Source organism: Pyxicephalus adspersus, chromosome 2, assembly GCF_032062135.1.
Source record: "Pyxicephalus adspersus chromosome 2, UCB_Pads_2.0, whole genome shotgun sequence".
NCBI classification, from domain to species: domain Eukaryota; kingdom Metazoa; phylum Chordata; class Amphibia; order Anura; family Pyxicephalidae; genus Pyxicephalus; species Pyxicephalus adspersus.
The window spans coordinates 158,034,889-158,047,111 of record NC_092859.1 but is presented as its reverse complement, the minus strand read 5'-3'; the positions used below and the strand labels follow the sequence as shown (position 1 = coordinate 158,047,111).

The 12,223-nt window shown below is 42.9% G+C and overlaps 1 protein-coding gene across 1 annotated transcript; it reads right to left on the bottom strand.

Annotated features, from left to right (window-relative positions):
* Positions 1-1,321: 1,321 nt before the first annotated feature.
* LOC140324759 (WW domain-binding protein 1-like) lies at positions 1,322-6,089 on the bottom strand (the record flags this gene model as incomplete). Its single annotated transcript, XM_072402859.1, is given in 3 exon segments — positions 1,322-2,607; positions 3,031-3,195; positions 5,987-6,089. Coding segments are annotated over 3 exon segments (675 nt in total), but the record flags the coding sequence as incomplete, so codon positions are not given.
* Between the last annotated feature and the right edge of the window lie 6,134 nt (positions 6,090-12,223).

Genomic DNA, 12,223 nt, shown 5'->3' with positions numbered 1-12,223 from the left:
CATCTTGGAAGGGATTTCTGTTATTTTGGAAAGATATCCTGTTGCTGCCCGCTCAGACTATGGAACAGACTGAGCGTAATTCTCCCCTATGGGGCACAGAGCGAAAGGTAAAACTGGAGAGGGGTTCATCTATTCTCTAATTCAATGGTCCCCAACCTGTGGTAAACTTTGGTGGTCCGCAAGTCTAGCCAATGCTCCCTTCCAGTGGGGTCACGAGAAGGACCCCACTTGGGGAGGCACACGGGCCAGAGCCGCAGACCAGTCTTCCGTACACATCTCAGGCTCAGGGCGGTAGACAGGTTGTGTCTGTTGTAGATACAAACCTTGCGGATCATCATGTAGGTTGGGCTCACGGTACTCCAGGATTAGGTGGCATTCACATCTCTTTACATGGGCCCTGGAAGCATGCCCGCACCCTTCACCAGAAAAAGACCCGTGATGTTATCTGGGTAAAAACTGCAGGGAAAAGGTAAATAAAAACCAGAAGTCCTGCAGGTGAACTGGCTGGGCAAACTGCACTTTTTTGGGGATTTATCAATTCAAAGTTAATTTTTTTTACACGTTTATTGCCATTTTGAGCTTTATCACTATAAAATATCATTATAAATTTCTGTATTCCCAGGAATCCATTTTGCATTATCTTTCAGTACTGTAGAGCTAAGCAGTGTTACACATCACAAAAACTCTACTGTGTCCTAGAGGAGTGCCCACCTTCTTTCTCCTCTTCCTCCAGCCGAGGGTGAACATTCCTCACACACCCGTTTTGAGCGCTTTCAGCGGTAGAGGGGATGGACTGGTCTACAGCTATTCAGCCTCATGCACGGCGGTGTGTTCTGACATCTTTCTTCCATGGCCAGAATTAACTTTTTTGAACATCAACCTAAGAAAATATTTTAAGCCGGGTGGGAAGAAATTGTAGGTGGGTGGCAGCCCCTGTATTGTGACCTCACTCTTCAGTAACCAAAAAATGCCAGGTGGTTACTGAAAAGTGCTGGGTAGAGCGCCCAGCTAAAAGGGGCCAGGGAGAACACTGTATTGTGCTACTGCAGCTCTTCTGCGGGATTGGACCACATGGGTTATCGTCATCACCCCCTATCAATAAATTTAGGAACCCATCACTTATTTGCCCCTTGTCAGAGTTTCTCAGATCCTTACACTTGTCTATTTCTCTATTACCCTCACATCACCAACTGACTGTTCATTTGCTGCCCAATTCTTGAATCATTGATGTTATTCCCTTCACCTGTCAGTGGTGATCGCTGTATTTTTATTCTTCATTTCAGATCTAGCGATGGCTTGTAAATGACGAGGACCACGAGTCCAGTGTTAAACTGAGCTGGTTTATTTATCAGTATTCCCTTCTGATAAGAAGACACAGACCCGTTCTTTGAGACCATGCCATGGTGATTACAATATTACACAGCATTCTGATGTCAGTAACAAAATGTGACTAATTCTATAAAAAAAATTATAATAACAAGGAAAAAAAAAACACAGATGGATTCTTCTTTCTGAATCCAATGACAAATTTTACAAAAACAAAGTGCAAAAGCTCTGTAAGAAGATGCCATCAGTGCAAGGATAGTGCCAGGAAATAGAGGGTTGTCAGGGTTGGCGAGGCCGCTGCTCCCCCCGGTGTAACAGCCCTTTGTAAATAAATGTCCATGGGATAGAGCCTCTTAAAGTCATGGATAGCCCATTCCTGGAAACCTGTGCTGAAGAAGAAGCTGCCAATGATAACCTCAATCACAAAATGCTGGATGTCAGCTCATTTGGATTTATTACTCTCATGTAGATTATGAAATTCATAAGGAAGGCGTAACTTCTAATCACCATGCGTGTTTTAAGACAATTGGCCTGATTCATGAAAGCTCTTCAAGGCTGGAGAGGATACACTTTCATCAGCGAAGCTGGGTGATCCAAGAAACCCGGAATGGATCTGATCCAAGATTCAAAACATTTGCTAACAAATAGCAAATGACTTTTAGGAATACATTCCAGGTTTGCTGGATCACCCAGTTTCACTGACCAAATTGTATCCTCTCCAGCCTTAGAGAGCTTTATTAAATCAGACCCAATGACTTGGAAAGTAATAAGGAATGAGATTGGTTCAGCAGCATTTTAATGAGAGGTCAGCAATGTCAGCTTCCAATCTGATTGCAGGTTTCCTTCTAAGCCAATGAATTCTCTGAAACGGAGTTTAGTTATTCCCCTGTCTGTCTATATCCCCCGTTTCTATGCTGATGTATCCCCCCCTACATAAATCGGCGTCCTCTTCTCTCCCACAAAAGGACATGGCCTTCTCATCACAAAGGACGATTCCTGAATCCCCTGTGATGTGGCGTCTCCTCTCCAAGGCACTGGCACTCTCTTGTTCCATATACTCGTGTGGATACTCCAGATGATCTGCTGTAGAGACCTCCTGGGGCGATGCTCCTTCTTGCTGGGGTAGCGAAAGATCTAAATAGACAGAACTAGGTGCAGGAAGAGGGGGTCTCTCTCCACCCGTGACAGTCTCCTCTAAAATCTCACAATAAGGTGGGGGAGGTGTGGGTGGGTCCTGGGTCACTTCCTCGTACGTAGGCAGTTTGCAGGTTGGCCAGACCTCTGTAGAAAAAGCCAAACATGGAAAATATGCCAACGCCACATTACAGCAGCCAATACAAAGCTTACCGATTCATTTGAAGGTTCGTCATTGTAGTTAGTCGCATTCAGCTGGACTTGTTCTTGCAATAATAAACTGCATTCGTTCTACCAGTGTGGGTAGAACGAATACCCCAACATTTATATCCACCCAGATTAAGGGGCATTAAGGTGTTGATGCTGTGTGGACAAGAATAAGTCCAGATGACTACTACTCTCCCTATTGAATTAAATAGGAAATATATTATTTTTATAAGCGCTATCACAAAGCAATCAATGAGCACTGTACACATAGGCTTCACCTTGTACAAGAGCAGCATGCTTTCAATAAGCTTTTTGCAACCCCCCCGAGGGGGTACGATGCATATAACTGAACCTGGAAATTACCTAAGGCAGTTGCAGCGGCGGCAGCAGATGGAGTGATGCCCTGGTAGGCCATAAGGCTGATCTCACGTTGTCTCAGCTCCTGCTGATGTCTCAGTTTTACCCTACGGTGCCGATATGCACAGCAGCAGCCTGCCAGGATGATGAGTGTCCAGGCCAGCCAGAACCCTGGAAGAGAAAACCAGACTGGAATGAAAACTTAGAAATTATTACATATATCTTATTATATTAATTATATAAATACATTATATAAATATGTATAATAGCAGAGGTGAAAATAAACAACAAGTCTTCTTTTATATGTCCCTGACCCCTAACCCAGGTATAAGCCGTCCTCCAAAACCTTTACAACATCCAAAAAGCTCAGATTAACCCTTCTCTGCTTAAGCTTGGCCCTTAAAATGAACCTGTGGGATACTAAACACCAACTCTGCCCAGCTGATTGTATTCATTATCAATATGTATTCATTTATCACTTCTGCTCCATGAAGCCATTGGGAGTGAGACAGAACTTTCTTCCTACCCCATGTGACACTGCTTGGCCAATCACAAAGTATGAAGGGACGCGGGTCACATGTTCTGCCATACCTGGCTATACAAGGAATGGAGCAGCAGGATGGTGAAGCTACGGAAAAGTAAAGTTATTGTTTTTACAAAGCACAGGTTTACTTTCACAATGACCGGTAGGTAGGTGGGAAGGCTGTGTATGGGGTAGGTAGGTGGGAAGGCTGTGTATGGGGTAGGTGGGTGAGAAGGCTGTGTATGGGGTGGATAGGTGAGAAGGCTGTGTATGGGGTAGGTAGGTAGGTGGGTAGGTGGGATGGCTGCAGCATTCATAATAGATTGTAAAGAAAAGAGTCGGGTTAGTGGAATACCAGAAAGGAGGAGGTATTAGTAGAAGAGAGATGATAAAAGCAAATTCCTTTACAATGAATCTAGGCACTGCTCCTATTATCCCAAACATTAAATCAACAACTGCAAACCTGTAATTACCTTGTCAAAAATCTATTGCTCCCTTATTTGAGCTGGGATTTTACTCAAAAGAAAAAAACTGCTCCATCAGCAGACATCCAGTAGCACATTAGAACCTGTGAGCGATGATTGAGCAACATCTTCCTGGCTCTCATAATAATATTATAAAGAACTGTTTACGAAATATTAATTTACATAAATGCATTAGCTTGAAATAAAGCCAAATATTGCATCAAGTATGGGAATGTAAAAGCGGACAGGTAAGGGCAAGGTAACTGAGAATGCTTCTCATAGAAGAGACATGGCATTCATAGCATAGAAAGGATCTACATATATTTCCTGAATTCCTAAATATAGGGGATTTATAACTTCTTCTAGTATCGGAACAGGGACATGAAAATATTTAATTGCTCAGCCCAATAAATAGGAAAAAAACACTTGGTAATGAAAGGTGAGAAAACAAATGTGATTTGAATAAATGTTATATAAAATTTCTATTAACACTTTGAGCTCTATTTATAAATTATTCCCCCTGAAATTCGCTGGCAGAACCCTTTCAGTTCTTATTAAAACAATGACTCGTTCTGCCACCTAGTGGCCAATCGTCAAAAGTGTACAGCAGGCACAATAGGGAGTGAATAGGAACTAAACAAATAGGGGAATCATTTATAAATAGAGCCCTATATGTCTTTTGGAAATGATTTATGGGATGATTTCTCAGGGCCTATTTACACATATGCATTGGCTGTGCTGCACTAAGATCCCATGCAAGATTTTCAGCACTGACGAGGAGGAGAGGAGCCTGCCCCGAAGAGCTTACAATCTAAGAGAAGAGGGAAGTATCACACAATAAGAGGGGGATATGGAATGGTGAGAAGAGGCAGAAGAAGACTGGTAGGTGATGAATAGATTACAGGGTAATACCCCCCCTCCCCATTCATACATAGGAAAGCCCAAAGTAAGGCCAATATGCATGAATGCCAATGTGCCCCGGTATCATTGTGGGTTTTGGTTTTCTGACCCCTCACCCTGCCTGTTATTCTTCATCGCTGGGCTTCTCCGTCCGGGCCAAAAGTATCTAAATATCTGGGGGGTGAATTTTACAAAAGTCAAGATGACTGACACTGGAACCATTCTTTTGTGATTGCAGTGAGAGAACTGTACACACAGCATCATTCTCTTCTATGGAGAGGAGAAAGGATGAGTGAGCAGCACCCCCTCTTGTGGAAGGGTTGATAAACAACAGGGGAATATACACGCAGCACAGTTCTGTTCTTTGAAGAGCGGTTGAGTGAGGCACACCACCGCTGTGCTCACCTCCATAGGAAAGCACAATGGTCATTCATCAATCTAATGGGGCAGATTGATAAACAGACTGCTGTACACATAGGAGTTATTCCTGGAAGAACACGATCAGGGAACAATCATCTAGCATGTATATGTAGCTTCAGGCTACACTGCTCTGTAATCAGGGAGAGGATAATAGATAATGATTATTATTACACAGTATTTATATAGCACTGACCTATTACACAGCGCTGTACAAAGTCCATAGTCATGTGACTAGCTGTCCCCCAAAGGAGCTCACAATCTAATGTCCCTACCATAGTCTAATATCATTACCACAGTCTAAGGACAATTTTAGGGGGAAGCCAATTAACCTAACTGCATGTTTTTAGGATGTGGGAGGAAACTGAAGTACCCGGAGGAAACCCACGCAGACACAGGGAGAACCTGCAAACTCCATGCAGGTAGAGTCCTGGCCGAGATTCGAACCTGGGACCCAGCTGCTGCAAAGGCCGGAGTGCTACTTATGAGCCACCGTGCTACTTATATAGCGCCAACATATTTCGTAGCAATGTGGTGATGAAGAATGCCTGTGCGGATTCACTGTGAGTAGCAGAACATCAGAACGTCGGATCACAAAGGATTTATATAATAATGATAAGATAGCAAGATGACTGAATGGAGTTTAGTACAGACTTACACCACAGCTCATAGTAGTAGGTGCAGCACTCTGTATCACCACAGCAATACCCGATCTCACATCTGTAAGGCTTCCGATCTTCACCAAAGCAGAATTCTCGGCCCTGAAACAAAAATGTCGTTAGATTAGAGGAAGTAACTCAATTGAAGACGGCAAATTTGTTACCTATTAATTTTCTATTGCGACAGCTGTACACTTCTAAGATTGGCCACTAGGTGGCAGAACGAGTCATTATTTTAATAGGAACCGGAACAAGAAGTTTTGAGTAAGGATGAGCGAACACCTTGAAGTTCGGGTTCGCCGGGTTTGGCCGAACTTCGGCTCAGAGTTTGGGTCAGGGTACCCAAAATTGTAAAGTTCAGTACGGACCTGAACTTTACAGTTCGTGTTCACTCAACACCAGTGTTGAGAGATCTGTCAGCAAATTTCAGACGAATTGACATGGGGGACAATTTATGAAGAGACCTTACTGTAGTGTTTATCCAACAATATCCTCAATAAAACTATACAGAAATATTGAACAAAGGTAGAAAATTCTTTCAGATTTGCAAGTAGAATTTGCTCTTACATCTACAGCGGTGTCTATAGCTATAGTTAGGCCCAGCATTCAGGAACCATACATAAGGGTCAATTTACAAATTATGTCCCCAGCCGAATTCTCTGCAATTCGCTGGTAGTGAATTCGATGATCATATTTTACTACAGATCTCCTATTAAAACAATGACTCGTTCTGCTGCCACCTACTGGCCAATCATAATAATGTGCACAGCTGTCACAATAGGAAATGAATAGGAAAGACATTTTTTATCAGCAAATTGACAAGGGAATAATTTCAAATATTCTTTCAGATATGTAGAATTTACCGCTACATCTACAGCGGTGTCTATAGCTATAGTTAGGCCCACCATTCAGGAACCATACATAGGGCTTTATTTATAAATTATTCCCTCTGCAGTTCGCTGATAAAATTGGTTTCTTTCCCATTTATTTCCTATTGTGACAGCTGTGCACTTTTGAGGATTGGCCACAAGGTGGCAGCAGAATGAGTCATTGTTTTAATAGGAGATCTGTAGCAAAATACGACCATAGAATTTATTAGCAGTAAAATTCAGAGAATTGGGCTGGGGGAATCATTTATAAATAGAGCCCATTTTATATTACTGGCATTAATAATCCTGTCACTCATCGGTAAGAATTAAAAAGCTTGGGCTCCTGATCTGCATACTTGTGCCAGGTCAGTGACTGAGATTGTCTCCCCTGTTCCTGGAGGCACTTTCTTCCTTCTTTTATGTATGAGACGCTGTTTAAGGGGTTGTTTAGGCAGATGACTTGGTTAGACCCTGCTATAGTTACAAAACTATGCCAAGAACAATATTCATTAACACCCAATACCCCTGAGGAAGCCTCAAAAAAATTCTGCGAAACGCGTGAAGCCAAGTTTTTATATTGGGTTTCAATTTGTTGGATTTAACAATGCTGTACGTGTATTGTTCTTGGATTCCATACTGACTGATATAGGAATGTCTTCTAATGTTGGTGATAATAAATGTATTCATTTTAAATGAATCTACCAGTGTGACCTGGGTCTGAAACCTCTCAAAGTATATGTTTTTGGAATAGATCTTCAGGGACTGAGATGGTATCAAAACCACTGGACCATACCATATAGGTAGCTATACCTTCAAAAATGGCCACCTACATATTCCTTTCACCCAATGTTTCCTATAATAACTGTGGTGAATCTCAAAACTGCCTGAAATAGGAACAACCTAATGCAGTTTTTATGCACCAGGGTTCCTCCAAAGGTTACTAAGGGTCCAAATAATGACCATGGTGCGCCTCTCAGGTCAGTATAAGTGACCCCAATGATCTTTTTGGCTATCTGTAAGGGTGACATTCTTTCCACTGGCCAGTAATGTAAGAGGAATTCTTCCCACTGACCACCACACTAATATTCTGTGATCTGTAGATATACTGGAGCTGAGAGGAGTGTGGAGGACATGACTGGAGCTGAGAGGAGTATGGAGGAGTATGTCCTCCATCCTCCTCCCAGCTCCAATCATGTCTTCCATACTCCTCTCAGCTCCAGCCATTTCCTCTATACTCCTCTCAGCTCCAGTCATGTCTGCCATACTCCTCTCAGCTCCAGTCATGTCCTCCATACTCCTCTCAGCTCTGAGAGGAGTATGGAGGACATGGCTGGAGCTGAGAGGAGTATGGAAGACATGATTGGAGCTGTGAGGAGTGTAGAGGACATGACAGAAGTTGTGAGGAGTATGGAAGATATGACTGGGGCAGTAAGGAGTAAAGAGGACATGGCTGGAGCTGAGAGGAGTATGGAAGACATGGCTGAAGCTGAGAGGAGTATGGAAGACATGACTGGAGCTGTGAGGAGTATAGAGGAAATATCTGTAGACATGATTGGAGCTGGGTTTGGGTTTGTGAAGAGGCTGGAAGGAGCTGTGTGACCGGACAAGTGGGGTGCTGGAGCTGAGAGGAGTATGGAAGGCATGGCTGGAGCTGATAGGAGTATGGAAGACATGGCTGGAGCTGTGAGGAGTATGGAAGACATGGCTGGAGCTGTGAGGAGTATGGAGCAGTGTTCTCCCCAGCTTTAATCCAGTGATTTTTCGGTGACCACCCGGCTGTTTTTTGGGTGGTTATTGAGGAGTTGGGTCACAATACAGGGGTTGCCCCCCGCCTACAATTTCTTACCACCTGGCTTAAAAAAGTTTGAAAAAAAAAAAACACTCCCATTAATAAAAAAAACATGCTCCCCTTCTTAGCAACCACTTCCTGATCTTCATCATAGCAACTCCAGCACACATGTCATTCTCCTTAGCAACCCATCCCCAAGCCAGTATGTCCCTCATCCTAATGTTTTCCTAAATACCTTGGCTTCTGTCAGATCTGGGGAAATCACTTCAGCACACAGAGCACAGTTACAGGTCTGTACAGTACAAGATATCTGGAGTGCTTAGCATTGGGTTGTTCACAACCTACATGGCTCCCACCCCTGACCCTCCATTACCATCAGGGCTGCCCTCCTATATTCACCCCTCGGGCACAAACTAGCTGGCTTGGTGAAGAAAAAAAGTACAAACCTGGCACTGTGGGTTTACAAATTATTTTTTGGGATGGAGAGAAGCCAACTATAACCAGAGACATAATCGTCACCCCTAAAATCATGATGGGGGGGGGGTTCTATTTATAAAGCAGGGAACCTAACATTCCTTAAAACATTTCCTTATGAGGATCAGTTACTGCCATTGAAACATTTGGAGCAGGAAGATTCCCACAAGAGAATCTTTGAGAGAATGTCTGATTCCCAGTTTGTAAATAGAGCCCAGAGAGTTGGGTGTCTCTGTTTTTTTTTTAGGGGGTCTGCAAACGGAACATGAGGGATGTGATAGTAGATCCAGATTGAGATTTATTACAACAGAGAAAATCAAATACTTAGCAGGTAAAGTACAGAGATTCTAACTAAAACAGGGAAATATATTAATCTTTATAGGCATACAGAATCACTCCTGTATAGGGAGGGCCATTAGGCCGTTATCTAATTTCATTAACCCTCCTGGCATTCTACTATGTCCGTATTTTAATAACAAAAGCAATACATTGTTTTGCGTGGAAATTTGTTGTTTTAGGCCTGTAATTCTTAGGAATAACTCCCGAGTGTGATAAAGTTTGAAACACAAATCATAAATTATAATATATTAAATAATTATAATTTTATAAATAAAATAAACTTTAAAAAAATCTAAATTTGTCCAAACAAGGGTACAATAGAATAAACTTTTAAATTTATTTATTTGAATTTATTGTTTATAACTTTATCACTTTGATCAATGTTTTAAATACAGAATACAATGTAATCTGCTTTTAAATTTCCCACCAATCCACGCCCGGCATACCAACCCTTCACCCATCTCGTTACCCCATGGATGTCATGCATTGGGGGATCTCTGAGGACACAGCTGGATCAGGGGGAGCAGGTTGGATTTTTTTTTTCCTACCCCAAGTGTGACTCAAGGTTACCGCTTTTGGCGTGTAAAATTCACCCCGAGCCGCACTCGGGAATACCGCCAAGGCGGTTAAGCAGATTGTCCAATATTGTATACTCAGAAGTCCATGTAAGCATAATATTTTGCAAACAGTTAATAGGATTTATAAACCATGTGCCTACCATTTTTGGCACAAAAACGACTGCCGGCCATCTTGGATTCTTGTTAAAGCTTGTTCTAACCTGAAGGGTCTTTTATCAGTCTTCAAGGCCATCCTGTGTTCAGTTTTTTGGGGTTATCCTGCTGACAGTTCCTGTTTCAGGTATTGCTCTCTGCAAAAAAAAAAAAAAGAAATAACTATTTATATTACTCTTATACATTTAAGTTCATGGCATTCTTTTATAACTTACATTTAGATCCTTACATTTTTATCTCAGGTGTTTGTGAACGGGATGGGCATCCAATGTTCTGCTTGATGTTCCATCCAAAGTTTTCTTTTTCAATAAACCTGAGCAGGGTTTTACCCATGGATTGATATTTAGGGCTAGGAGTGAATACAAGTCTGATTTGTAGTGACCTAAACTAAAATTTTTACTTTGCATTAAAGATTAGACAAGGTACAAATTACCTTCTTTTTGGGGAAGGGTTAAAAAAAAAAAAAGTGAAGCCCCTTCCTGTCTTCCTTGCTGTGGCAGATAAAATAGGAGCGCAAAGCTTCCTGAGATACCATCTCACGCATCCTAGGAGGATTCTGAGTACTCCTTTTGCACATTGCCAATTTGGGGCATGCACAGGAGCTCTTTCTTCAATGGAGGGAAATGCACGCATGCGCAGTGAGATCGCTACTCTTTTTGTCCCATTTGTCAGAAGAAGAGGAAATAGGATGGCAGTGCGGGACCCAATCCAGAAAATCTCAGAAGGGATTGAGGGATCTGTGGAAAGGTGAGGTTTTTTTTAGTTTAGGCTGGGTCTACACGGACGTTTTAAAAAAATGTAAACGTTCTTTCTGCGTTTTCATGCACTCTTATTAGCGTTTTTAACCTTGCCTTGCCATCTTGGTGTAGATTAGCACATTGGAATGCATGAGGATGTCAAACATGAGCTTTAAAAGCCTCAGGTTAAATGCTGGGGAAAACGTCCGTGTAGACCAAGGATCGGCAAAGTTTTATGGCCACTAAGCCATTTATGGGGTGGGCGGGAGCACAGTAGGCCAGAACTGCCCCAATGGCTCCACCCACCACAAGGGAACGCCCCCTGAAGTGAAATCTCTCTTTTCCAAATGCATTGTGGGAGCATTCCCTACTGTGGCGGCAGAAGTATCAATGCCGGCTGCGGTAAATAGGGGAGCAACTGCAAGAGAGCGGCACCGGAACTCCAGCAGTTCCTAACGCCCCCTGGTGGATCCGGAGGCAACCTGCAGCTCCGGAGCCGCAGGTTGCTGCACGGCATTAGGCTGGAACGAACTACCGGCTAGGCCATATCTGGCCTAAAGGCCAGAGTTTGCCGGACCCTGGTGTAGACTAAACCTTAGTTCCGCTTTAAAGCTGACCTATCAGCATATTGTAATATTATAAAGAAGGGTGGATATCCTTTTATATAATGGAAAATGTGGGTTTATTTTGCATTTTTTACATACATCACATGATCCAGAAGGCTGCTGGGTTACTCCATCTGCGCATCAGGAGCTTTCCAATCTCACGCATGCGCACTTTTTTTTTACAGTTTTAGTAAGAAATGTCATTCGATTTTATGCCTGCACAGGGCACGTTAGGGTGATGATGGAAGATTTTGGATAAAAAGACAACGGCCCTGGACAGAACGGCAAGCACTGGAAAGAAAAGCTGAGCTTAGGCCTGGATTTTTTGGGGTTGACATCTGTAACGATAGATATTTTTGTCCACCATAGTTCCACTTTAAGAGAATCAGTTAAATTTATAAATTGTGCCCTCAGCTATTCATGTGTATTATAATAATTCGGGTATTTGTACACATATCTATGCGTTTAGTGACTTCTTCTCCCCGTTTTGTCTCCGTTTTCCTCTTCTTTCGGTACCTCACAGCGATAAAAGCTTTAGTTACTACAGCACCTTCTACGTCATAGCTAAACTTCCCGCGCGCTGTCACGTGACGCCGCGCGCAGGCGCAGACCCAGTATCGCACGTACGTAGCACGTCGCTGTAGGCCTGAGCACCGGAGAACGGGAAGCACTCAAGGGAGGAGGGGGCGGGG